The sequence below is a fragment of the Myotis daubentonii genome, chromosome 16 (genome assembly GCF_963259705.1).
Source record: "Myotis daubentonii chromosome 16, mMyoDau2.1, whole genome shotgun sequence".
In the NCBI taxonomy this organism is placed as follows: Eukaryota; Metazoa; Chordata; class Mammalia; order Chiroptera; family Vespertilionidae; genus Myotis; species Myotis daubentonii.
The window spans coordinates 16182217-16209215 of NC_081855.1; the positions used below are offsets into that span (position 1 = coordinate 16182217).

The window sequence follows — 26999 nt, forward strand, 5'->3', positions numbered from 1 at the left end:
CTGGGGTCTGGCCACGCCCTGGGCATTCCCCAGGCGCTTGGAAACACGACCGCCTTGGGGTAGTCACCTCTCCACTCCTGTCCCTGACCCCTCGCTTCCTGTAGCATCGCGCCCTTGGCTGCAGGAGCACTCCTTCCTGCCACTCAGAGCAGCGCCCCCCCTCCCCAGCCATTCCAGCCCTGGAGGCAGCTGAGCCCCCGCCTGCTGTGCCCACAGCACCCAGGCAATAGCAAGGCTGGCAGCACTGGGCTGGGAGTGCCGTTGTCTGTGCCACCTGCCCTGCTGGCTGTGCGCTCCTCACACCTGGGGGTCCGGGGCTGACAGTGTCTGTTTCCACGCAGGCGATGACTCAGGATGCAGCCAGGGGCTACGACGTGCACAGAGGACCGCATCCAGCACGCCCTGGAGCGCTGCCTGCACGGACTCAGCCTCAACCGCCGCCGCTCCACCTCCTGGTCAGGTAGGTCTGAGAGAGCTGGGGCGGGGGGGGCTCTGAAGGCTCAAGGAAGCCTCGGGGGCCACAGTGAGCCCTGGACAGGGCAGATTCTGGCTCCAACTCTGTATGACTTTGCAAACCCCTGGACCTCACCTGGGCAGGTGCTTGGCACAGCCCCCGATGGAGGTAGGCCCTCTGGATGCCCAGTTTCTCCTGGCGCCCGTGCTGTCTTCCTCGTCCTGCTCAGGGCTGCACCTTGCTTCCTTAGCATTCGCTAGAAGCATAGTCGTTGTTTAACCTGCTTAGAAATACCACATTGGCTGGTTCTGAAAGAGCAGCTGGGACTTCATAGGCGGCTCTCTGCGGAATTCTGTTCACAGGGAGTAGGAGGCCTCCGGGCTCCATGTTCCCCAGGACCGAGAAACGGAGGTATCCGCAGGCTGGGGCAGTTCTTTCTCTGAAGGCTGGTGGCTAATTGCAATCATTCTTACGCTTGTAAAGATTTCTTTTTTCTATCCCATATCTCACTTGCCTCCCTAACTGCCCCATGAGAGAAATGCCCACTGGTCCTTGAACACATCTTGGTTCATTCCTACCTCAGGACCTTTGCACTTGCTGCCTGGGATTCCTCCTTCAGAACTGTGCCCACTGCCTCTTTCTCATCCAGGTCTCAGCTCAGACGTCACCTCCTCTGGAGGCTTTCCTTGGCCTTAGGAATTAACCCGATTTGGATTAAACTCTCTCTCACTGGCTCTATGAACTTGTGTGAGTCACTTAACCTCTCAGGACCTCAGCTGCCTTGTCTGTGAAATGAGAATAATGACAACAGAAACCACCTTCCTGAAGGGAGGGTGGGAGGCTCAGTGGAGATGTGTATGCAAGGCCTGACACATAGGAGTTGGTCAGTAGGTGCTAGTATTTTTCTTCTTGCCTCCTTCCCAGGTGTCGATGGAGCGTGAGCTCAGAGAATTGAGAGGGCTGTCATTAAGTAAAATCACACAAAAATATCTGACTTTTACAAATTTACAAAATCCCACGACCACATGAAGCACCCTATTCGGGCCTCCAGGACTTTGGGAGGAGCCTCCACCATGAGGAGGGGCTGGAGCTCCGTGAAACCCCTGGTATAACCACTTCTGCCCCTGCTGCTCTCACCGCGCGTGCGCACACACACACACACACACACACGTGCGCGCACACACACACACATATACACACACACACACACACACACACATACATACACTCACACACGTGCACAAGCGCCTCCATGACCACCCCTTTAATTTTTAGGGGTTTACCCTTGCTGACTGCAGGGAAATAGAAATTAGAATTCTTCTTGACACAATAAGAAAGTGTGGGGAAGTTAGAACGGCAAAGTGTTCATTCTAACTTTCAAAATAGAAATGAATGTGGCTTCCCCGTCCTGGGCTCCGGTCCAGGCAGTCCCGGGAAGTCCCCGCTGTCAGGGACTCAGCCTTGTGTTGGGGTCGGGGCGGGGGGTGTCACCGTGGCTCCTCTCCCTATTCTTCCAGCAGTCGCTGCCTCTGGCCTCCTTCCCGGCACCTCCTTCCCAGCTCCCCCTGTAGGAAGCAGGGCAGGTGGTGGTGGGAGACCTGGTGCCCTCTGGGGGGAGGTACAGGGACCAGAATCGTGACCGCTCATTGGCCTGTAAGGGGAACCCCAGCTCCTCTCTGTGTCTCTTGAGTTTCCAAGAATAAGAAACTTGTCATTATGTCTCAATGGGCACAATAGGGTTGAGTGTTGATACGATTTTCGGAGCCTCTTGCTTCATAAAGGAATCTGACCACCGGCCGTTCCCTTCCCAGCCGGGCTGTGTCTGAACTGCTGGAGCCTGCAGGAGCTGGTCAGCAGGGACCCGGGCCACTTCCTCATCCTCCTGGAGCAGATCCTGCAGAAGACGCAAGAGGTGAGGCTGGCCAGGGGTGACGGTGAGCTGGGATCAGCCGCGTGGTCAAGAAAGAGGCCCCACCGAATGTCGGTTCTGGGTGCCTGGGCCGCCGAGGGGCTTGGCAAAGGCTCCGGGAACCTGCGAGCTCGGTGTCAGCCATGGATCGAAGCGTTCTGGGAAGGGATGTGGGCCTCGCAATGAGAACACGTGGTCCGTGAGCCAGGGTCCTTTCAGCTGCTTGCGTGTATGTCAAGGTATCGACTAGAGAAGGGGAGGAAGCCTTGCTGGACTCCTTTCCTCAGAAAGATCCATGAAAACCAGGACTGATAGGAGAGGTAAACTGAGACCCCCTCTAACAGGTCAATAAATGGGCCTTTACGTCTAAGAGGAAGAGTGCCGTCAGAGCTGAGCTGGGCTGGGGTTCCAGGACAGCTGAGTCCCTAAGGAGGATTATGGCTCTTTCCTGAAGAATTCTCTTTAAAGTTTTGTTGTTGTTGTTATTGTTGTTATTTGTGTGTGTTTTAAATTTTTTTACTGATTTCAGAGAGGAAGGGAGAGGGAGAGAGATAGAAACATGAATGATGAGAGAATCACTGATTGGCTGCCTCCTGCACACCCCTTACTAGGGATCCAGCCTGCAACCCGGGCATATGTCCTGACTGGAAATTGAACTGTGACCTCCTGGTGTAATAGGTTGACACTCAATCACTGAGCCACACCAGCTGAGCTAAAGTTTTGCTTTTTAATATATGACTGAGTTGCAAAACATTGGCCTTTCTCTATTAGCTGACCCTTTACCTATAAGAAGAAAGTACAGTGGGGCCTTGACTTACGAGTGTCCCGACTAATGAGTTTTTCGAGAAATGAGCCGTCTCTCGGCTGATTTTTTGCTTTGAGTTGCGAGCTAAAATTCGAGTTACGAGCCAGCTTCAGATACCCCACCGCTAGTTGGCGCAGCAAACGTCACAGTGAACACCACAACAATAGCCCAACATCACGTGTCTCACTTGTTCACTTTATGATTGGACATACGAGTAATTTGAGCTACGAGCTCCGTCATGGAACGAATTAAACTCGTAAGTCAAGGCCCCACTGTACTGGTTTATCAAGACTCCCAAGGTCCCAGCTCTAGCACCACCATTTACCTGGTGCGTTTATACGCAACCCACTTAGGAGAGCTGACCCTCCCCTGGAGTGCTTAACGCACAACCCAAATGTAAAGGATCAACTACTGTGCAGTGACAGGGGAGCAGGCACATGGTCTCTTCAGGAAAAAGAAAAGGAGAACCTTACATTTGAGCCTGTGAGGTCACCAGGCAGTGGGGATGTGGGGCTGCCACTGAGGCATCAACCTGTGAGCTCTCAACGGGGCTGAAAGGCTGAAGGAGTGTAAAACCCGGGCTCAGGTGTGTATGTGCTGTGGTGGGTGAGCGCTCTAAAAAAGACAGTGCACAGCCCTGACCGGTTTGGCTCAGTGGATAGAGCGTCAGCCTGCGGACTGAAGGGTCCCAGGTTCGATTCCGGTCAAGGGCATGTACCTTGGCTGTGGGCACATCCCCAGTAGGGGGCGTGCAGGAGGCAGCTGATCGATGTTTCTTGCTCATCGATGTTTCTAACTATCCCTCTCCCTTCCTCTCTGTAAAAAATCAATAAAATATTTTTAAAAAGACAGGGCACAAAAGAATAACCAGAACTTTAAACATATACAGGAAAAATGTTGCCCCTGTGATCATAGAACAAATGCAAATTAAAACCACAATGAGACAGCCTTTGCCTAGCAAATTAGCAAAAAATTATAATAAGTAATGCAGAGAAGGTTGTAGTGAAGCTGGCACTTTCAAACATATGAGATCTTATAAATGGCAAAATCCTTTTGGAAAGCAATGCAGTAATATGTTTAAAAGATAGTAAATATGTTTATAATCTCGATTGATTTCACTTCTTGAACTGTATCCTAGATAAACCATACAAATTATAGAAGAAGAAATTTGCTCAAAGGTTTTCATTGCAAAAGTAATTAAATAGCAAGAAATGACCTCAAATGTCTAAAATGAAACTAATACAGTATAGGTATCTACCAGAAGGAATATTATACAGCTAATAAAAATAATGGATATTATCCAAGGGTATTAACACAATTGAATATGTAATAAAATCACAACAGTAATATTTATTAAATGGCTTAGGGGAAATTGATGAAACACTTGGAAAAACACAGAGTGAGAATCCTAATTCATACCATACAGCAAATGGAATTTTAGATGTCTTAAAGACTTAAATTTAAGAAAATAAAGCTTCAAAGAAAATATATGAGTATTCACATGATCCTTGCATGACAAAGCAAACATCCATAAAGGAAAAAATTAACACATAATTTATATACACAAATAATCCATACATTTAAAAGCAAACAACAGACTGGAAAGAAAAAACTTTACAATACAGGTAACAGGTAAATGTATAACCAGAAGGGGAACAAGAGGTGGGCTTAGAGATCATGTAACAAAACAGAAATTCATCTGTAATATTACATGTAAAAGACATTAAGAGTAAAAATATGCACACTATGAAGACTTCGCAGAGGAAAATACACAGAGAAACACTGTCAGGAGAAGTACGTTGAAACATTAGCAGTGGTTGAGTTTGGAAGGGGCCATTGTGCGTGGAGTTTTTTCTAATTTCTATTTTCCAAATTTTGTCTCGTGGTTGCATTGCTTTTCATTGAAAAAAAGAAAAGAAAAGAAGAAAGAAAGAAAGAAAGAAAGAAAGAAAGAAAGAAAGAAAGAAAGAAAGAAAGAAAGAAAGAAAGAAAGAAAGAAAGAAAGACTAGCCCAGTTGGCATGGCTCAGTGATTGAACATTGATCTATGAACCAGGAGGTCACAGTCAGGGCATATGCCCAGGTTGTGGGCTCAATCCCCACAGGGGGTGTGCAGCAGGCAGCCAATCAATGATTCTCTCTCATCATTGATGTTTCTATCTCTCTCTCCCTCTCCCTTCCATCCTGAAATCAATAAAAATGTATTAAAAAAAACAACAACAATAAAACAAGGACACGCTGCTCTGTTCTGCACCCGTGAGTGAGCCTCACCCTCCTCTCCTGTCCTCTCCACAGGTCCAAGAGAAGGGTTCCTATGACCTCTTCACGCCCCTGGCCCTGCTCTTCTACTCCACGGTCCTCTGTGTAAGTTCCAGGGTGGGCCAGGCTGGGAGCTGGGGGAGGAGAGAGAACAGCCCGCACAGGGCAGGCATAGCCCTCACGACTCTGAGGATAAACACTGGGAGAGAAACTGTCAATCAATGACACCTGATGCCTGTCAACCTGATGGCTTCAGCTAAGCCAGTGGTTCTCAACCTTCTGGCCCTTTAAATACCGTTCCTCACGCTGTGACCCAACCATAAAATTATTTTCGTGGCTTCTTCATAACTGTAATGTTGCTACTGTTATGAATCGTCATGTAAATATCTGATATGCAGGATGGTCTTAGGCGACCCCTGTGAAAGGGTCGTTCGACCACCAAAGGGGTCACGACCCACAGGTTGAGAACCGCTGATAAGCCAATAAGCTGTCTTGATAAGCCACACTTCCCACCGGATTCAGAACTTCTTCTGTAACTCATCTCCAGGAACTCATGTGGATGCTGTTGTGCCTGGCACATCTGGCGCCCATGGAGGAACCAGTCACAGCCTCTCACAAGCCATGGAATAGACCCGTTAAACAGCTTCTATGCCCACCTCATTTTGTGCCCCAGCGGTCAGTTTTACCCAATGTGATCACCCTTTATTCGCCAGAGCGGGGGCATCAAATGAGTCCATGTACATTGAGTCAATTCACTTCACAGAAGAAATGTTTCCCTCTAGTAAGGATAAACGGGGTTTAGACCAGTGGTCGGCAAACCGCGGCTCGCAAGCCACATGCGGCTCTTTGGCCCCTTGAGTGTGGCTCTTCCACAAAGTACCGACTCCTGCACACGGGTCACGAAGTTTCAATCCCACTGTATGTGCGCGCCCGCACGTGGTATTTTCTGGAAGAGCCACACTCAAGGGGCCAAAGAGCCGCATGTGGCTCGCGAGCCGCAGTTTGCCGACCACTGGTTTAGACATCTGAGAGGCAGCAGCGGCCCCATTTAAGATGACTCCAGCTTTTCAGAGCGCTGCTCTCCTGAACTGGGTAAACTGTGTTATGTTTGATAAAACCAAGGCCCTTCCGGTAGAGACATCCCTGGCACCCTCTTGCCTATCTGTAACTCACTGCCTGTGGGTTACTTCCAGTCCTTCCTGACCTTGTTCGTGGACATGCGGCTGCCGGGAAATGTGTGCCCTTTGTGGAACATTCCAGAAAAGTAGCAGGTTCTGCTCTGGAATATCAGTGCCCTTTCTCCCACCCAGACTTCTCTGCTCACCACTCCCTCTGCATTGCAGACACCACACTTCCCGCCGGACTCGGACCTTCTTCTGAAAGCAGCCGGCACCTACCACCGATTCCTGACCTGGCCCGTTCCGTACTGCAGCATCAGCCAGGAGCTGCTCACCTTCATCGACGCTGAGCTCAAGGCCCCAGGTCAGTGTGGAGGCAGCTTGCACGGGGAGCAGGGATCATGCAGGCAGGAGGTCCTTCTGGAACTGCTCTGGGGCTGTGATCCCACTCGCCTCTCAACCTTCTGCTCGTCTCTGCCCATGGCCCCGATTCAAAACCTCGGAGTCTCCTCTTTATGGTGCTGTGTGTACCATGTGCACACCAGCATCAGATGGCTGAAAGCAGTGAACGTAGGCAGTAACTCGAGGGGGAATTCTTGTCCTGCCCGGTGTTGCTCAATTGGTAGGAGTTTCGTCCAGTTACACTGAAAGGTTGTGGGTTCGATTCCCGGTCAGGGCACATACCTGGGTTTTGGGTTTGATCCCTGATCCCGACCCAGTCTGTGGGAGGCAACTGATCGATGTTTCCCTTTCTCTGTCTCTGTCCCTTCCCCTCTCTTTGAAAATCAGAGAATGTCCTCGGGAAAGGATAAAAAGGGGAAAAAACAGAGGACTTCTCAGGGGAGGCTGAGCAGGCGTTCAGGGCAAGGAGACCACACCATGCGGCCTGTGCCTCTGCTCTGGTTATGCAAGTGGTCTCGGAGGCTGCCCAGGTCCGACAGCAAAGCCCATGTTGACACGAGGCCCTCACGTGTTCTCTTTGCCTCAGGAGCACGTGGGGAAATGTATGTGTGTGTGAACAGGTTCAGTCTGGCCGCGGAAGGTGGCTGGTGTTGGGAATGGACAGGTTAAGGGGCGCCATGACAAGTGCGGGCAGGGGCCTGGTACTAAGTCTTCATATGTAGAGTCTGAAAAGTAGGAATTCTTGAGAGATTGCAGGTGCTATGATACACATGCAAATGAGGTAGAAGAAAACTATTGCAGAGCAAGAGAAATCATAATCAAGTATGATGTCCTGAGAGGTAGTCTGATATTAGAGCAATTCATCCCATTAGAGGCTCAAAGGAATGAAGTCAGGAAACAACTGAATGGATAAAATTCAATATCCGTTCCTAATATTTAAAACCCCTCTAATATATGAAAACTTTTAATATACGGATGTGTTCTTAATGCTAGAGGCATTTCCATTTAGTCAATATTCTTTCTCTTCATGCTTACAATGATTTTGCCTATGCAAAAAAATAAAGAATATTTCCTTTTCCAGAGAAGATAAAATTTTAATAGGTAGGAATCAAACAATTGCTTATTTATCAAGACTAAGAGGGTCACCTGAAGGACTATCAGACTGGTAAACAGGGCGCTAAGAACTTTGCCATATAATGGCATTGACCAGTTAGAAGACATGAAAAAAAAAACCCACAACAATTTGCAATAGCGACTACAAATATAAAATAAATGCAACTAACCTACATAGAAGAAAACAAATTTAACCAAAGGATAAATAATTTAAAACACATGTTGCTAGATTGAGTCAATATCATAATAATATCAGGTGTTACCATGATCAAAATACATCAACATCTTTTACAATTTAACAAAATAGAGAAAGTCTATCAGTGCCCTACAATAGCATTTACCCATGCGTTTGATATATATTTATGTATTCTTAAAGAAGAGTAAGGGTGGATATTTCCTTACTAGGTCTTTGATTGTACCCTAAGGCTATATGTAGTTACGAAAATCATACACTATTGGGAAAAGAATACATGAATAATGGAGCAAAATAGAATAGCTAGGAACAAATGAAATAGTAAAAAGTTGTTATATAACAAAGTGGCATCCTCAAACGGGTCCTGAAAAAAAAATTGGTCATTTAATAAATGACATCAGGATAATGGAGAGACCATAAAAAACGAGTTAGAATTTTATCTCCAAAAAACAAAATTGAGTTTTATAAAAATAACTTACAGTTGGATTAAAAGCTTAAGTGTAGAAACAAGACCGTAAAAGTCATAGAAGAAAAATAGGTCACCTGAGCTTAGAATGGAGAAGGATTGTCCCTGCAAGACAAAAATTATAAAAGGCCAACAGATTTGAGAGCATAAAATTTAAAGCTCTTTATTTGGCACAACCCACTATAAGTGAAAGGTAAATGACAAGCTAAGAAAAATATTTTCAATAAAAATAGTATTCAAATCCATGAAGAGTTCTTTTGAGTCAATTAAAAATAGGCCAACCCACCAATGAAACTGACAAACCATGCTTTAAGCACATCAAAAAAAGAACTAAAAACATCTGAGGAACAACTCTCAATATATTCACCCTCATTAGTAATAAAGAAAATGCAAAACTCATCAGTGAGACACCGTTTTCCCCTAACAAATTGGCAAAGATTAAAAAAAAAAGCAAGTATTGGTCAGGAAAAGGGGAGCTGTGTTCTCTAAAACATTAAAAAGAATATCCTTTCACCCAGCAATTCCATTCCTAGGAATTTGAGCAATTATGGCTATGCAAAGGTTTTCCTACAAGGATGTTCATCGATGAGTTCTTTCTAGTAATCAACCGATTCCAAAAAAACTAAATATTGGACATGGCTGAGTATAGTGTAGCAAAGTCACTTGGTGGAATGCTAGTCCATCATTAGAAATGATATAGAAATGTAATTACTGAGATCAGAAGATGTTGGGTAACTTGAATCTTTAAAAAACCAGGCCCCAAAATACTATGTATGTTGTAATCCCATCTTTTCTTTTAAATCTCTGCACACCAAGCCCTATGCAGTACGGACAGTGTTTCATTCTCACTGTACGCATTACACACATAGGACAGAGGGACCAAATCTTATTCCCCAACAATTCACAAACCCTTGAAAGCTCAGGACTGAAGCTCTGTCTGTAGATTTCTTTGAGGGATTCGTGACTTCCTTCCCCAGCCAATCATCTATCTGACCTATCTGCCCCCAGCCAATCAGCTGGGTGTTGTTACAGAGCAGAGCAGGCACAGGCTGAGGTTGGCCATCGCCCAAGTCTGCCTATTGCATGAACCTCACTTTATGGGAGAGACGTGGTGGGAGAATGAAGAAATCAGGAAGACCCCGAGGAGAAGGTGTTGAACCAGGAGGTGCTCGGGCACATGATGAATCCAGAAATTGCCAACCTAACTCTCCAAGGCACCCTAAATGAACAGACCAGTTTAAGGTTAAGCTCTTTCATGCCCGTCCTTCCCACTGTCCCCATAGTAAGTAGGACTAGGTCACTTCTGGGCTTCCTGCTGGGGACCAGAATGCCTTTAACAAGAATGGAAAGTTTTATTCCTGCTTATGATTTAGACGGAAAAGATTTCAATGCACATGCCTTGGCAGGACCTTCTGTCTATACCAGTGGTCGGCAAACTCATTAGTCAACAGAGCCAAATATCAACACTACAACGATTGAAATTTCTTTTGAGAGCCGAATTTTTTAAACTTAAACTATATAGGTAGGTACATTGTCATTAACTTAATTAGGGTACTCCTAAGGCTTAGGAAGAGCCACACTCAAGGGGCCGAAGAGCCGCATGTGTCTCGCGAGCGCAGTTTGCAGGCCACGGGTCTATACCAAAGATTTAAACGACCCTTTCTTTCTTTGACATGGCCAAGGGCGATGTTGGGTTGGGGGAGGGCCGTCACCTGCGTGTGGGGCGACGGCTTCCCGATTTCGAGTGGAGCCAGCTGGCCCTCCTCCGCTGAACGCACGCTATGCCTGGAAGTGTTTTTGCGGGCAGCTGAGCAGGAACTCTGTTCTGGGCAGCCTAGCGAGCAGATGGGGAGCAGAGGGACGGGCTGTGGTGAGGCCCAGATGCTGGGACATGGGGTTCTAAGCCTGGGGGACAAGCGCCAGGCAGAGCAGCAGCTGGAGCTGGACCCAGAGCAGGGAGGACCCGTGGCGCTCTTGCCCCTCCCTGCTGAGGGGCAGTGCCCAGGGACCACACGAGGCCTCAGATATGCCGGTGACCCAGAAGGCAGATGTGTGGAGAGGGACTCGGGCCAGGCTGCCCGTGCTAGGAACTTCTCTTCCAGGGAAAGCAGAACTGAAACAGGAAACCATCTCCTTCTCATGTCTTCAAACAAAAACCAAGCTCTCATACAAATGCACAGGGAGCCCGTGCCCCAGCTGTGTTCACCCCGTCTCCGAGGGAACCAGCGACACGACAGAGCTGGTGTAGAGGAGGGTGCGAGAAACTGATACGGGTTTCTCATGCAAGCTAGAATAAGGTTGCAAAACTAGACACCAAATTAGTTAATGTCATCTAGGAGAATAAAACTGTAACCTTTGAGGGCATCTTTTGTCCGGAACAAAACACTCATCTCACATCCACACGTTAACCTCTGATTTCACAGAACCTGAGCCCTCATCAACAGCAAATAGTAAGTTGAACAAAATTGACCCTCATCTGCAGGAGCCTTAGGTGGGCTTGTTAGAAAATGCTTCGGTGTGGTTTTGTAGAGGCATGTGGCTGAGTGCCCCACCCCTAGTGAGCCCAGCCGAGAGAGGCAATGGGAGGAACCAGGGAGGGGCTGGAATGGAGGCCGGAATGGGCTCTGGGAGGGGCTGAGGCTCAGTCACGTGGCGGTTACCAGTACTAGGTATTAGACCTCAGTGGTTTCAAGTCCTGGAGCTGCGGGGCCGTTGGAAAGATGTTTTACTTATGGGAGCCTCAGTTTCCTCATCTGTGAAATGGGAGGAGGATCCCTCCCTCTCAGAGCAGTTTTCGAGGCTAAATGCTGACCGCTGACCTACGTGGATTTCACGTTGCTTGGGCAGTAGGGTTTGGGGTGTGTTGGCTTAAGAGAGAGGTCCTGGCAAGGTCACAGGAAGATGACCAGGGACCTGAAGAGCTGGGCCCTCCACCCAGGGAGCCTTAGGGAGCGAGTTGCCATGGAGATGAATGAAACAGTTTACTCCACTTTGATGTGGCTGGGTAGCAGAGGAAGTGGGCAGGTTATGAAGCCCCGGGCCTCCCCCTTCTTCCTGACTCCACCCCCAATAGGGTGCCTACTGGCTCCGCTCTGGGGCTGGCAGGAAACCTCACATCAGTGCTACCAGGTCCTGCCCACCACAACCCTCTGGGGTTAAGCCCACATGTTTGTTGAATATTTATGCTGTGACCACATGGCTGCGCTCAGCAAAATACTTGCCTGCAAAGAATTTTTCTCTAATCCTGAGGGGTGACAGTGGGCATCAATGCCTGCATCTCACCCAGACCACAGTCCCATGACGTAAGAGGGAAAAGCAATATTACTCCCATTTTGTGCATGACACAACCAAGACTGGGAGAAGTTTGTTTCTTGCCCAAGCTATAAAGCCAGGTGTGAGAGAAGAAACACAGGCCTTGGTATGACAAAGGCATCTGCTTTGTTACTTATTAGTTGGTGACCCGGGGACAGGTTGCATAAGCTTTCCTCATCAAAGCAGGACTGAAATTGTGGTTGATGATGTTGGTGGTGGTGGTGATGGTGGCAATGGCTTCATTACCTGTGTGCTTATGGTGCATTCAACATTGCTAAGAATCGGTCCCATCCATCCTCCGACAGCCCCTGGATAGTCACTAGTATTTCCATCTTTCAGATAATGAAACTTGAGGGCCAGACAATTAAGGAGCTTTTCCGTGGTCACATAGCTAATTAGAGCTCCACCACTTGAGTCAAAAACTACCTTCTCACATTGCAAAATGCTGTTTCTTTCAAAAGACCCAGGCAGGGGACTGCATGACTGACAGGGCAGTTTCTCCTGTCCCTTTCCTATCGCCTAGTGCCCTCCCACCCTGGGCCTCCTGCCATCAGGAAGAAACCTGATGAGGTCAGTTCTGCCTGTCGACTGGTGGCAGCTGAACTGTGAATATTCTTCAGTGGCAATACGTTTCTCTTGGGACATAACTGATCATAAACATTTGCATCTCCTACTTTTTGTCTCAGATTATGGAATGAAAGGTTTAGGTCTCTTAGTGGAAAGTCAACCAACACAGACTAGTAGGAGAGGGTCTGTGCTGTTTTCACTCTGACCCCTGGATTGCCGTCCACCCGATTTTTTGTTTCAATGTCTTCGTTGGGGGTGGGGGCGTCTCATCTGATGCTCCGTGCTTCACTCAGGGACTGTTGGCATCCAGGATATCCAGCTCTGGAAATGACTCCCTCTGGACAAGGGTGTGACCAGGGGCCCAGACGTCTTCCTAAAAGTCCCCCAACAGCAAAATCAGGCACAGGGCAAGGTTATAGGGCATCTGCCTAGCTGATATGAGGCAGCTCCCAGCTCTACCTGCACTGCCATCCCCAAATGAGACTATTGGGTATTATCCTATATAATAAAAGCCTAATATGCAAATTGTCCCCTTGGGAGTTCGACCGACCAGGAGTTTGACTGCTTGCTATGACGTGCACTGACCACCAGGGGACAGTGGGGAATGAAGGAAGGCCCCGGCGGGCAGCCGGCAGCGGGGGGAAGGAAGGCCCGATTGGCCCTGATCACTGGCCAGGCCTAGGAATCCTACCCGTGCGCGAATTTCAGGCACTGGGCCTCTAGTCCTAAGATAAACAGGGAGAGAAATACAAGATGTGACTGAATGGTCCTTGTCATGGAGAGTAATGGAGCAGAGCAAGCTTCAAGGAGAAAGTGGTCAACAGTATCAAAGACGCAAAAAAAGAAGCAATTCAAGGAAAATGATGATAAGGTTGAGGCCTAGGGTGTTGTGACTTCAGGAGGGCGGTCCAGGAGGACAGTCCAGGAGGGCAGTCCAGGAGGGCAGCTCAGGAGGGCAGCTCAGGAGGGCAGCTCAGGAGGGCGGTCCAGGAGGGCAATGGGATTGGGAGCCAATGGCCGGCATCTGGAAGGAAGCCTGATGGAGGGAGAGTGATCTTGCCGGCTGCTCCCCTCCCCAGGAGAGTGGCAGGCTGCGTGGCCTGTGTCCATCGAGGCAGAGTGGGAGGCGAGGCGACGCGTCCGTGGGGTGTGGGTTACTGTTAAGACGTCCCAGGGTAAAAGGAAAGAGCAGACGAGTCAAGAGGAGGCGGCTTGTCTGTGTGCTCCTCGTGGGGAACCCATGCAGAGAGGGCACCCACATCCCCTCCAGCGTTTGAGTATGAGAGTACAAGAGTACGTATGTGAGAGCTGCCAGACAGCGTTCCCAGTCCTGATAGGAACAGCCACTGTCCGGGGACTCTCCTATCAAAACAGACACAGCAGTCACGTCCAAACATGTGACAGTTACATAAAAGAAACACCAAGCAGAAGGCCCAGATCAAAGCAATGAGGTGCTAAGTCAGAATGCGTACATTGGCCATTTTCTTCCATGTGTTAGACAAGCATCAGGGCCTTTCTTCCTGCTTTCTGCAACGCTTCCCGAGTGGATCGCCTTCCTGCTCCCCACTCCCACCGGCCCGGGCTGGCCCTGCCCCCGACAGGGAGACAGGGACCCCGTAAAGACGTCCAAGCTCTAACAAGGGCGCTGTCCCCTGAGGCCCAGCCCCTGCTCTGTCACCCTTGTCAGTGAGGAGAGCGAAACGTGCTTTCATCTCCTCCCGAGGGTGACACAGAACCGAAGACACTCGGTGGAGGGTCTGCTTCCAGCTGCAGAACGGAGCCAGGTCGCAGGAAACACTTGAGTCCATTTCTCCACACATTTGAAGTCAAGGAGACCGGCAGGTGGACGGGGCGGAGAGGAAGGCTGGGGGCGGGGGGTGCAGAGGCGCAGTCTGGGAGGGACCCCATCAGTGGTCTGTGGCCCCTGAAAAGTTGTGGAGGCCGGGCCAAGATGCTGGGGGAAGGAGAGAGTGTGGGAGGGGCTGAGGCTGAGGGGATGGCCTGAGGGGTGCCCGGCGTGCCCACTGCCGGACACCGGGACTGCGAGAAGGCAGTGTGACAGGAGCCAGGACTGCTGGACAGCAGGAGACCGGCCTCGGTTCTCCTCTCAGGGTGCGCTGCCCCGCTGCCTCTGAGGAGCAAAGCCTGGCAGGTGGCTGGAGCCAGGTGGGGCCTGGGGCTCATCTTGTCAGAGGCCCCGTAGGTGTCAGGCGTGATCTGCCCCTGGGCCTGAACCCCATCCAGGAACTCCCATCCGAACTGTCCGGTGCGGCCACTGTGAGGTGCAGGCCGCGAGCGCCGAAGGACCAGCTAACCGCGTGAATCTGTTCTTTTTCTTTGGCCACAGGAATCTCCTACCAGCGGCTGGTGAGGGCTGAGCAGGGTCTGCCCCTTCGGAGTCACCGCAGCTCCACTGTGTGAGTGCTCTTGGGGAGCGAGAAACGGCGTGAGGTGGGATGGGGATGGGACTACGCCCACTGTTCACCATTCCTGCACCAGCACCCCTGCATCCCTCTCTCACTGCACCCCAACCAAGCCCCCCACAAACAGGCTTAGACCTGGAACCCCGGGATTGCTGGTGATGTTTTGTGCGCAGAGCCTCTTTCTGGGCTGAGGGTCTTTCATCAGATTCCTAGACAGGTCTGAGACTTAAAAAAAAAAAAAAAGGTTAAGAATCACCTGCATTGATTGTGCCAGGTGCTGGGCACACATTACCTCACTTCACCCCACTTTTCAGATGAGGAAACTGAAGGTCAGAGAGGCCAAGTAACTTCCCCAAGGTCACACAGCAATGAGTGTCTGAGCCAGGACCGGAACCTCAGTCCTCCTCGGAATCCCATCCTCTTCCCACAGTGTCTTTCTGCTGGTTTTTAAAGCAGCATTTTCCAACCTTTTTTTTTTTTTTTAAACCAGAATCTGCAATAAAGAATTCATTTTCTATGACAGCCTGGCACACACACAGCTAAAACAGGTTTCATAAATTGAAACTTACCCTTACCTCCTAGGGTAGGCTCTGTCCATTTCATTTAAAAGGCAATTCTGGTGGTGACTCCGCCAATGGATTGCACTGCCCACTCACGGGTCCGGGTCTGCAGTGTGACAAACGCTAGAAGAGCAGCCTCCGTTCCGAGGCCCCTCCAGCGGGTCTCCGGGCGCGTGGGCGCTGCCTCACCCGGACACCGGGGCGCCCAGACGCTTCAGCTCCAGCAGCAGAAACTGTAGTCACCCCGCCCTCGCATCCCCAGGCAGTGCAGGTCCTGAGAGAGACAGAGGGACGAGCATATTTGTAAATGTTAGCTTAGCAAGTAAATAAGCTCCCTCCCGGGCGGAGGCAGGGGCTGGCGAACACTCACCAACATCGCCCGGGCACTTACTGAGCTCTGGGCACCGCTGTGGGCATGGCTGCTTCCTGCAATCCTCGTGCTGACCTTGTGGAAAAGGCATTTTTAAGGCCGGGGAACTGAGTTTCTGAGAGGTTAGGAGGAGGTTTCGGGGCTGAGGGGGAAGCCACGCCTGTTTTCTGTGAGTTGGGAAGGGTGGTCGGTTTCCCAGCGGAGATGGCGTGCAGGCGGCGAGGGCACAGGCTGGCCGGGCTGGTCCTGCACACAGGGAGTCAAGTGGGGGAGAGTGAGGTCCTGTGTGCCCAGCACCTGGGATCAAGCCCTCAGCGAAGGAGAGGGGCTCCGTTTGGGGCTGCTTACGTGAGCCTGCCTCCTTTTTCTTCTAAAGAGAGAAATCACACACAGTTTCTCCCCACGCTGATGCCTCTGACAGCGCCTGGTCCTGCGCCCAGGGCCCCGCTCTGGGCAGATGCCCACAGGGACTGGGGGTTGCGTCGCCTGCCTGGCGTTGCTTTGCACTGGTGTGAATGCACTCGCGGCGTGGGTTTAGGAGAGAGCGCAGCGAAGGGCAGCCATGTGCATGACAGCGTGCCCGGGCGGGCGCAGGAGCACCGTGGTGGCTCAGACACGTTCCAGGAGATGCAGCGATGAGGGTGGGCGTGGGCGACGTGAGAACCGTCCTGGGTTGTTAACCGTTAACTGAGTAGTTGACACCTCGGGGTTCACGGTTCTCAACATTTGTGTACATTTGAAATTTTCATAATGAACGCATTTCACACGCACCGAGGAGGAGCCAGGGTGGAGCGGGGACAGAGGCGGAGGTGGCTGGACACACACTCCTCCCCGGCCAGGGCCGGCCTGTGTGATGCGCGGGCAGTTAGAAGAGGGTCCCCCGGGCAGAGGACTCGGATGCAGCCCTGCCTTGGCCCGCCTTCCTCCTGGCAGATGCCACCCCACCCCACAACCCGTGGCTTGAGAAGCAGGGCAGGGGCCAAAATTTCAGCCCCCCTGCACCACGGCATATGCCTGTCTGCTTCCCCTTCCCAAAATGATCGCCTGGCTTCCAGCGACCTCACCTAAAACACAGTCTTCTCTTGAGTAATCTTATATCCATTCAGATGTCCTGTAGAGAAAAAAAAAATGTTTATATAAAAATTAAGGTCAAACTTATTTTTAAAAAATTGAGTTCAGTGTTGAAAAGGTCTTTGAAAACACCGGGCGAAAAATACTCAAAAGTAGACCATACACTTTCCTCTTGGAACCGGGACCCTTGAGCCCCCACCTCTCTCGTGGCCTCAGGCCCTGCCCGGGCTGTGAGGAGGCCCAGGCCTTGGGCTGGGGTGGGGGTGCAGGGGGGGGGGCACACAACCCCAGCACGAGGCGTGTGGCGGCGCCCCGGTGCCCACAGCCACTCCTCTGTGCCCCCAGCACCGTGCTGCTGCTGAACCCCGTGGAGGTGCAGGCGGAGTTCCTCGCCGTGGCCAACAAGCTGAGCGCGCCCGGGCACTCGCCCCATAGCGCCTACATCACCCTGCTCCTGCACGCCTTCCAGGCCACCTTCGGGGCCCACTGTGACCTCGCGGGTCTGCACTGCAGGCTGCAGGTATGTGTCTGGGGCCCGGGGGTCCACGCTGCCCCCTTCTCGCAGACCTGCGTCTGCTCCATCTTAGGGCTGCAGCCTCCAGGGTACGCTGGCCTCCCTCACCCCGAGGCATGGCGGGTGGTGGTTGGAGAGCCGGCCCTGCCAAGAGGCTCTCTGTTGTGCTGGGGCCTGACCAGGGTGGGTGGGACCCACCTCAGGGGAACGAGATTCAGACTGAAGCTGGAAGACTGGTGTCTGGCCCCAGCTCTGGGACAGGCCCCGGACAGACCCTCTGCTCTGGGCCCTTCTCTCATGACCATGTCCTCAGAGGGGGGGGTGGGGGCAGGCCTGGCTCCCGGGCTGTGGGTGGAGATGGGCGATGAGGCTGGGAGGGCCTGGGTCCTGCTGCCCCGGGTAAGACCTGGGAAGTGGAGGCGGGCAGCCGGCCATGGCACAGGAGCAAGCCGGTCTCCTGGGGTTCCAGTCCAAGGCGCTGGCCGAGCTCGAGGACGTCTACACGGAGACGGCAGAGGCCCAGGAGCTGGCCTCGGGCATCGGGGATGCAGCCCAGGCCCGGCAGTGGCTCAGGACCAAGCTGAAGGCGGTGGGAGAGAAAGCCGGCTTCCCCGAAGTCTTAGGTGAGGCCCTGGGACAGGGGGCCCACTTTCCCCGTGGCCTGCTCTGGCGCCCACCGTGAGCAGTCCAGGTCGGCGGGAGGCTCTGCTCCACACCGTCCCTCAGGGACCACGCTCCCCAGCGTGTCCTCCACCCTGGTGCCTGGTGCCCAGGTCCCGCCTGCGGGGTCAGGGCTGGGCGCACCATGTGGGGCTGTGGGAAGAGGAGAAGCGTGTGCTAATCAAGGGCAAGGGCCTCTCACTTGACGTGAAGACAATACGGAAGCCGCGCGCGTCACATTGACCCATATCCCCTTGGCCCACTTTGGCCACATGGCCACACCTCGCCCCGAGGAGCCTGGGAAACTTCCTCTCCACACCGTGTGACCGCAGAAGAAGGGACACGGTGTCCTCGCATCTGAAGGGGGAGTGCCCCCGTTTTGCTGTTTGGCCCCTGTGAAAGGAGGCGCAAAGTGTGTGCCGTCACATTTACACAGCGTATACAAGGCATGGCACCTCCACGGTGCCCTCTGGCTGCGAGCCAGCACCCCAGCTCTCAGCTCCAGCTCCGCCCTGGCCCACCCAGCTTCTCGGCCTGGCCCGTCCTCTCCCAACTCTGCCCTCTTCTTTAAGGCGAGGGCGCTGGCCTGGCCGATCCCAGGGCTCCTTCCCAGGCCTCACCTGGGCCGGCCCCGCCCGTTCTTACAGATCCTGCCAACCCAGGCAAGCTCCGCACCATCCCCATCCCTGTCGCCAGGTGCTACACCTACAGCTGGAACCAGGACAGCTTTGGTAAGCAGCCGGCTGGGGCCCCGTGGCGCCCACCCCAGCGGCCTGGGCTCTCTTCCTGGCGGCCCGTCTGGGCAGCAGCCTCCGCTCCCCGCCAGCCCTCCGGCCTGAGCAGGCTCTGGGCAGGGCAGAGGGCCACATGCTGAGTCCTGGGCTGGACTTGATCCGCCTTCTGGCCCCTCCTCCCCAAGTCCATTCTGTCGGAGCCTGTCGCCCTCCCAGAGGTGAGCGGGAGAGGTTTCCCGGCCTGGACACCCAGCGGTGCCTCCCTTTCCCGTGCAGACGTCCTGCAGGAGATGCTGCTCAAGGAACAGGAGCTGCTGGAGCCGGGGCTCCTGGGGGACGAGGACGAGGACGAGGACGAGGACGAGGAGGAAGAGGAGGAGGAAGAGGAGGAAGAGGAGGAGGAGGACTTGGAAACGGATGGGCCGTGTGCCCAGAGGGACTCACTGTTTTCCACCAGCTCGGAGGCCTGCCGTGACTCCACCCTGTCCCTCGCCTCGTCCCAGGCCTCGGGGGCCACCCTCTCCAGCCAGTTGCTGACCTCCTTTGTCTCGGGCCTCTCGGACGGCATGGACAGCGGCTACGTGGAGGACAGCGAGGAGAGCTCCCCGGAGTGGCCCAAGAGGCCGGGCGGCCGGGAGCGCCGGGGCTACCGCAGGCCCGGGCAGAAGTTTAACAGGATCTACAAACTGTTCAAGAGCACCAGCCAGCTGGTGCTGCGGAGGGACTCTCGCGGCCTGGAGGGCAGCCCGGACTCGGCACTGCCCCTGCGGCGGGCTGGCAGCCTCTGCAGCCCCCTGGACAGCCCGGGCCCGCCCCCCTCCCGGGCCCAGCGCTCCCGCTCCCTGCCCCAGCCCAAGCTCGGCACCCAGCTGCCCAGCTGGCTCCTGGCGCCCGCCTCGCGCCATCAGCGCCGCCGCCCCTTCCTGAGCGGGGACGAGGACCCCAAGGCTTCCACCCTCCGCGTGGTGGTCTTCGGCTCCGATCGGATCTCGGGGAAGGTAGCCCGGGCCTACAGCAACCTGCGGTAAGAGCGGGAGTGGGTTGTCTCTGCCGGGGTGGCGGGGTGGTGGTGCTGGTGGCATCCCAGGCTTGAGCTGACCTCCCACAGGGACCTGGGGCACCTTCTCACCGCCTTCTTGTTGCCAGGCTGCTGGAGAGCAATCGCCCCCTCCTCACCCGGTTCTTCAAGCTGCAGTTCTTCTACGTGCCCATGAAGCGAAGCCAGGGGGCCTGCTCCAGCGCCTGCCCGGCCCCTAGGAGCCAGACACCGCCCCTCCCCGCCGAGTCCCCGAGGCACCCCCTCCCTACAGTATGTCCCGGCCCTGCACCAAACGGGTGGGAAAGTAGGTGGACGTGAGCAGGTGGCAGTCATCCGAGAGGGCTGGTTGGAGGCCACTAAGCCATCACTGTGGTGGTGGGCACCTTCTCCCGCCTGGCCCCTGGCCCTTGCTCCCGGGAGTGGTCCCCGTCCTGCACGTGGGGGTGGCATTTTGCTGTATGACACAGACTGTCCGAGGGTAGGGGGAAGCTCAGATGTGGGGTGCAGGGCTGCCCAGGGCCCTGGCAGGCCTCCTGGGTCGCCGGGCGTGACTCTCGCCCCCTGTCTCAGGAGCTGGGCGCGGCCCAGTGGGAGGAGAGCACCAACGACATCTCTCACTACCTCGGCATGCTCGACCCCTGGTATGAGCGCAACGTGCTGGGCCTCATGCACCTGCCCCCCGAAGTCCTGTGCCAGGTAAGCGGCCCCGGGGAGGGGAGAGAAGGCCCGCTGGCTGGGTCACCCAGCCTCGCTCAGAGCCCCTGGTTTGGGGAGCTCCAGCTCGAGGACTCCACAGAGGACCAGGGTGCCCTTGGGAATGAGCAGAGAGTAGGCGAGAAGCGGACAGGGCGCTGGGGGCAAGGGGTGCAGTCACCACAGTTACAGGGAGGCTCCTCAGAAGGATCCAGGGGACCTGGGGCTTGGGCCCCGTCCTCAGCTCCGCCCTGTCCAGCTCTGCCAGGGCCCTTCCTGAGCCCCCGGGCCAGGCCAGGGAGCCGTGTGGAGACCGGCTGTGGGTGCTCCCCTGACCGTCTATTTTCTGCTTTCACCTCACCACCCCCTCCCTGGCTCTCTCCTCTGCGTCTCCCTCTGCATGTGTGTGCATGTTCCTCTGCCTCTCTGCCTTTCATCTTCCCTTTCCCTCCCACTCGCTGTCCACCTGCCCCTCTGGCTCTGGCTCCCCCGACGCAGCAGTCCCTGAAGGCTGACTCCCGGCCCCTGGAGGGCTCCCCCACCCAGCTGCCCATCCTGGCCGACATGCTGCTCTATTACTGCCGCTTCGCCGCACGGCCGGTGCTGCTGCAGGTCTACCAGACAGAGGTGAGTGCCTGCCGCCCCAGCCACCTGCTCCCTGGGACTCACAGGCAGGCCTCCCTCACATCGCCGGGCCCCAGCCTGTGCCCCGTCCCCACGCCATGGCAGCCCCCGGCCCTGAGCCGGAGGAGCCTGGAGGGTCCCTGCAGGAGGTCCACCCTGACGCCCGGTCTTGCCCCCTGCAGCTGACCTTCATCACCGGGGAGAAGACCACGGAGATCTTCATTCATTCCCTGGAGCTGGGCCACTCTGCCGCCACACGAGCCATCAAGGCTTCAGGTGAGTGCTGCCTGAGTCCCGGGGACACAGGTGGGGGGGGGGGGGGGAGCCCTGGGGAGGGAGGGCCCTGGGAGGCAGGGTCACCGGAAAGCAGGGCCCGAGGTGGGGGGCGGGGAGGTAGGGCCCCGGAGTCTGTAAGGGGCACCGAGTGAAGGGTCTGTCTGCATGTGGCACAGGTCCTGGCAGCAAGAGGCTGGGCATTGATGGGGACCGGGAGGCCGTCCCTCTAACACTACAGATAATTTACAGCAAGGTAAGGCGGCGCTGGGCCACGGCCCTCTGGGGTCTGCTCCTCACCCTCCTCACGCAGCGTCAGACTCGGGTTCCGGGCCCCAGTGTTCAAGCTGGAGCCCGCAGAGGCCTCCCCCTGTGCTCTGCCCTCCTGGATGTGCCCAGCAGCTGCCGTGAGGCTACAGGGCTAGGGTGGAGAGTGGGGCAAGGCTGGGCTTCCAGAGGCACCACGAGGGAGAGGTCATGGTCAGGGCCGGTGTGCCAGGCTGGGTGCATGGGAGGTGGGATTAGTGTCAGTGAAGAGATATTTGAGGTGAGGGAGGAAGGGGTGCCCATGAGCATGTGTCTCTGAGCCTGTCACACTTTGGGGGACAGGCCATGAGAGCCCTGACCTCACCTCCTGCCTTCGTTTCTTTCTTCCTTCTTTCTTTTTTTTTTTTTTTATATATTTTATTGATTTTTTACAGAGAGGAAGGGAGAGAGATAGAGAGTTAGAAACATCGATGAGAGAGAAACATCAATCAGCTGCCTCCTGCACACTCCCCACTGGGGATGTGCCCGCAACCCAGGTACATGCCCCTGACCGGAATCGAACCTGGGACCCTTCAGTCCGCAGGCCGACGCTCTATCCACTGAGCCAAACCGGTTTCGGCCTTTCTTCCTTCTTTCAATCATTCAAAAGGTATTTATTTAGCACCTACTCCTGCCAGGCCCTGTGCTGGGCAAGGGAGAATGCAGTAAGCAGGGAGGGCTGGGCCCTGCCTTTAGTTTTTTCAGAAGAGAGAGACAGACAGGAAACGAGGAAATGGCCAAGGTCATGTCCGAGTGGCGAGTGAGGACAAGGCAATCAAAGGGCTGATGGGTGGTGATCATGGGGCTACTTTACATTTGGTGGCCATGGCGGTGGGCAGGCGGGACTGACCCTGAGAGCTGTGTGCCAGGTGTTTGTTAGCACCTGCTGGGCCCCAGACACTGTTCTGGGCACAGGTAGTGTTGTCAAGAGTGAACAAAATGCTGACAGCCTAGAGCAGTGATGGCGAACCTTTTGAGCTCGGCGTGTCAGCATTTTGAAAAACCCTAACTTAACTCTGGTGCCGTGTCACATATAGAAATTTTTTGATATTTGCAACCATAGTAAAACAAAGACTTATATTTTTGATATTTATTTTATATATTTAAATGCCATTTAACAAGAAAAATCAACCAAAAAAATGAGTTCGTGTGTCACCTCTGACACGCATGTCATAGGTTCGCCATCACTGGCCTAGAGGGATGGTAGGCATTGGTTAGATGGACCCACAGATGCATAATTACAACTGTGACAAACGGATGAAGGAGTACATGGTACTGGGAGAACCTCCAGGGGATTCCTCAACCCAGTCTGGAAAGTTAGACGCTTCTTAGAGAAGGGACATTGAGTCAATACTCGGGGATGGGGAAGACAGGAGTTCATTAGTTAAGCTAAAAAGAGAGGAATGTATTCCCCAGACAGAGGAAGCAGCATGTTCAAAGGCCCTGTGGTAGAAGAGAGCATGAACAGCAAAGGCGACGAGGCGAGGCTAACGAGAGAGGTGGGGCTAGAATACCAACGGCCTTAATTACAGTGAGAGGAGTTTTGTCCAGTCCTAAGAGCAATGGGTATTCTTGGAAGGGGCTTAAGTTTGGGGTGGTGCCCCTGGCAGCTCTGTGGAGAACAGATTGGCGGGTCCACAGGGGCCATGGCAAGGCCCATGGGAGGCTCTGGTGGTTTTCCAGGAGAGCAATGTGGCCGCCAGGTCTAGCTGGTGGTGGTGGAGATGGGAAGGAATGGGGGCTAGATGTGGATTATGCGAGCAGCAGGGCTTAGGGGTGGGTTGGAAAAAGAGGGGCCCGGACTCCCGGATTTCAGTCTTCTGAGACTAGTAGTGCATTGTCTCAGAAGCAGCCCAGGTCCGGTAGCAGCAGATCAGGAATGCATGCGGGACACGTGAGTTTGCAGTGCCCTTGGGAGGCAGAAGGAAGAAGTCAGAGTAGGCAGTTGGATGGATGGGCCTGAACTCAGACATGAAATATGAGGAGGGGTGTATAGGTGGTCGAGGTTCCCTAATGGAGAAAGTAGAAGTGCAAAGAGCGGAGGAGCCAGGAGAAGGTCCTGAGACCTATGTCATGTGACCGCAGGCAGAGGAGGGTGTCGGGCTGAGCAGAGGCCCCAGCCGAAAGGTGGTGGGGAACCCGGCGTGTGCCCTCACAAAAGCCCAGGGGAGGAGAGGGGTGAACAGAAGCAAATTCTCCTGCAAGATCATGTGAGCCGACCTTGAGATTGACCAAGGACCGAGAAACCCTCTTGGGTTTGGCAACATCAAGGTCCCCCAAGAAAGGGGGTGGCAGGCTGGCTCTGCTGGGAGCTCCAGGCCTGTGGGCCCCTCTCTTCCTCACTCTGGGCTCAGCAGGAGGTCATCAAGGCCACCCCTTAGGTGCTCTCAGCTCTCGTGTCCTATGACCTGGTCACAAGGCTGACCCATGGACCACGCTAGCGACATCACGCCCTCCCCGGAGTCAGCAAGGTCTCTACAGGGGCCAGGGGTCTCAGTGAAGGAGCCGGCAGACCTGGGTGGAGGAGAGAGAGCTCCCTGGGTGTGCCCACGACAGGCAGCTCCGGGCCCTGGCAATCTGGGCCTCTTCTTTGAAGGGAAGGTGGCAGGCCACGGGGCCCCGAGCTGAGAGAGGACCTGGTGTGCTGCCTTTGCAGGGGGCCATCAGCGGACGAAGTCGCTGGAGTAACATGGAGAAGGTCTGCACCTCCATCAACCTCAACAAGGCCTGCCGGAAGCAGGAGGAGCTAGGTTGGTCGGGTGGGCGGGCAGTGCGGGGTGGTGGCGGGGAGGGGCTCTGGGCCTGGCCTGAGTGACCCGGCCCGCCCTTCAGACTCCGGTGTAGAGTCCCTGACGCTAAACCTGACGGAAGTGGTGAAGAGGCAAAACCCCAAATCCAAGAAGGGCTTTAACCAGGTAAGGGCTTCCCTCTCCTTGAAGCCACACCCTCAGGAGACTGACGGGGTGAGTATGCACCTGTGTGCGTGCACGTGGGCATGTTGTGTGAGAGGAGGGGTGTCCAAGGCTCTGGGGGGCTGTGGGGGGAGGGGCAGCAGGGGGAGGGGTGAGGTTGGGGTGTGCTCACATGTGGGGTGCTGTGGGGCATTAGGTGGAAGGGGGGCTCTGTGAGAGGATATGTGGTGTGGAAGGGTTCTGCCCTAAGTCAGAGGCAGAGCCGGCTGTGGGACCCCCAGGTCTCTTGCAGGGGGACAGGAAGGGGGGGCGCGTGAGCGCAGTGCAACTTCTCCTCGGAGGGCATTTGCTTCTTCCAGGCTCAGGAAAGGGCAGAGGCTGGGGCGGAGCCAGGGCCTGAGCCGCCCACAGAACCCCTCCCCTGCGCTGGCCATTAGCCTCAGAGAGCTGACAGACAAACGCCCACCCCACCCCAGGGTAGCGGGCAATCCCACGGGACTGACCTGGGCCTTCCTTCCAGATCAGCACCTCGCAGATCGAAGTGGACAAGGTACAGATTATCGGCTCCAAAATCTGCCCCTTTGCGGTGTGCCTGGACCAGGATGAGAGGAAGATCCTGCAGAGTGTGGTCAGGTAGGAAGGGGCGCGGCTCTGCCCCAGCTGCGGGGGGTGGAGGGAAGGGTCCGTGTCTGTGCTGTTCCCACCCGGAGGCCTGGAAGGGGCTGGAGGGATGTGAGCCTGTCCTGACTCCTGCGCCCACAGGTGTGAGGTCTCACCTTGCTACAAGCCCGAGAAGAGCAGCCTCGGCCCCCAGCCCCAGAGGTCGCCCCACTCACCGGCCCAGGCCACGCCCGATCTCTGCTCCCTCCTCTGCCTGCCCATCATGACTTTCAGCGGGGCGCTGCCCTAGCGAGGCCCTGCACCCACCGCCCCGCACCCCACCCGCCCACCCACCCACCCGGACAGAAAGCCCAGAAGCGGCCTCTTCCGAGCCTCTCCAGACGGTCGGTCGGCGGTGAGGGTCTCGCTCCTGGTGGAGAACCGCAGGGGCCTGTGCGGGGTCTGGTCCTGCCGTGGGCCCTGCACTGGGCGGGGCAGCGCGTCGGTGGTTTCTGGGGCCCCGGGGCTCTGCTTGGGACAGAAACAGGCTTTAGGGAGAGAGGGGCCTGGCCACACAGCCCCTCGGATTCCTGAGGTAGGAGGAGAGCTGACCTCTGAGGGCCCCGGCCACCAACGTGCTCCGTATCCTTTCTAGAAGAAAGACCGGAGGCCCTGGTGCTCTGAGGTCTGGGTTAGGCCTCCTCTCCCACCTGCGGCCCAGCGGGCCCACTCCTTCCTTTGTCAGAGGCCTGGGAAACCCTTTGTGTCCGGAGCTCAGTCCCCTCGACTCCAGAAATGTGGTCGAGACTTTTCATTCCTGACCTTCAGCCCAGCCCCCCATCTCTGTCCCCCCCTCTCTCCCCCTACCCCTCTCTCTCTGCCACTCTCTCTAAAAATCAGTGAAAAAGGATCCTCAGATGAGGAATACTAAACAAATAAATAAATAAACAAACAAACAAACAAATAAAGGCCAGGGCGATCGGGTGGAGGGCAGGGCCGGGGCCAGGATTTGAACTGGCGGAGGTGGGCATGTTGTGTGAGAGGAGGGGTGTCCAAGGACAATTGTGTCCTGCACAGACGCCCTCCTTCCTCTCCTGCTTCATCCTGATCCAAAGGTCCTGGGCCTATCGGAGCCCAGAGGATTCACAGCTGGAGAGACGTGGACAGGGCCAGCTCCCACCCGGAGTCGGCACTCCTCCCGCCCAGCCAGGCTCCAGAGAGTGGCCGGCTCTATACTGTCAATATTTTTTATTGTGTGAACAAGATGTCCTACTGTATGAGCAAGGGTAGGAATGAAGTGAATTTAATATTATTGTTAAATAAAACATCAATCTTGTATTTAATGACCGAGAGTTATTTTGTTGTGTGACAGTTAACTGCTAGTTGGGCAGTTCACATACATTATTTCGCCTACAGCAGAAATAAGATTCTTGGGGGGTTGTTTTGTTGACTTGGGGAATTTTCTTCTCTGTAGAAAATGTATTTGTGCTTAAGTTTTCCCCGACACGGTTCCATTTAAGCCTTATCATGCTGCTGAGAGGAAGGAAAGTCAGCTCAATGCGGGCCCTCCGGCTCTGGGGCAGTTGTCAGTCTTGGGGCACGGGGAGGGAGAGAAGAGGAGGT

The 26999-nt window shown here is 54.5% G+C and overlaps 1 protein-coding gene across 4 annotated transcripts in view; it reads left to right on the top strand.

Moving 5' to 3' along the window:
* PIK3R5 (phosphoinositide-3-kinase regulatory subunit 5) overlaps positions 1-26714 on the top strand; it is a 72760-nt gene extending 46046 nt beyond the window's left edge. For 3 of the 4 annotated variants that reach the window (XM_059668644.1, XM_059668643.1, XM_059668645.1), the window contains exons 2-19: positions 342-460; positions 2266-2366; positions 5463-5531; positions 6770-6908; positions 14945-15014; positions 17367-17541; positions 18005-18158; positions 18843-18926; positions 19206-19953; positions 20076-20238; positions 20539-20664; positions 21160-21288; positions 21468-21561; positions 21738-21814; positions 24521-24614; positions 24697-24779; positions 25297-25409; positions 25539-26714. In XM_059668644.1, coding sequence (XP_059524627.1) covers positions 355-460; positions 2266-2366; positions 5463-5531; positions 6770-6908; positions 14945-15014; positions 17367-17541; positions 18005-18158; positions 18843-18926; positions 19206-19953; positions 20076-20238; positions 20539-20664; positions 21160-21288; positions 21468-21561; positions 21738-21814; positions 24521-24614; positions 24697-24779; positions 25297-25409; positions 25539-25686 — 2673 coding nt within the window. In that variant the 5' untranslated portion in view covers positions 342-354 and the 3' untranslated portion in view covers positions 25687-26714. The remainder of the gene's footprint in view (positions 1-341; positions 461-2265; positions 2367-5462; positions 5532-6769; positions 6909-14944; positions 15015-17366; positions 17542-18004; positions 18159-18842; positions 18927-19205; positions 19954-20075; positions 20239-20538; positions 20665-21159; positions 21289-21467; positions 21562-21737; positions 21815-24520; positions 24615-24696; positions 24780-25296; positions 25410-25538) is intronic. The other variant, XM_059668646.1, reaches the window with a different exon arrangement.
* The last annotated feature ends 285 nt before the right edge of the window (positions 26715-26999 follow it).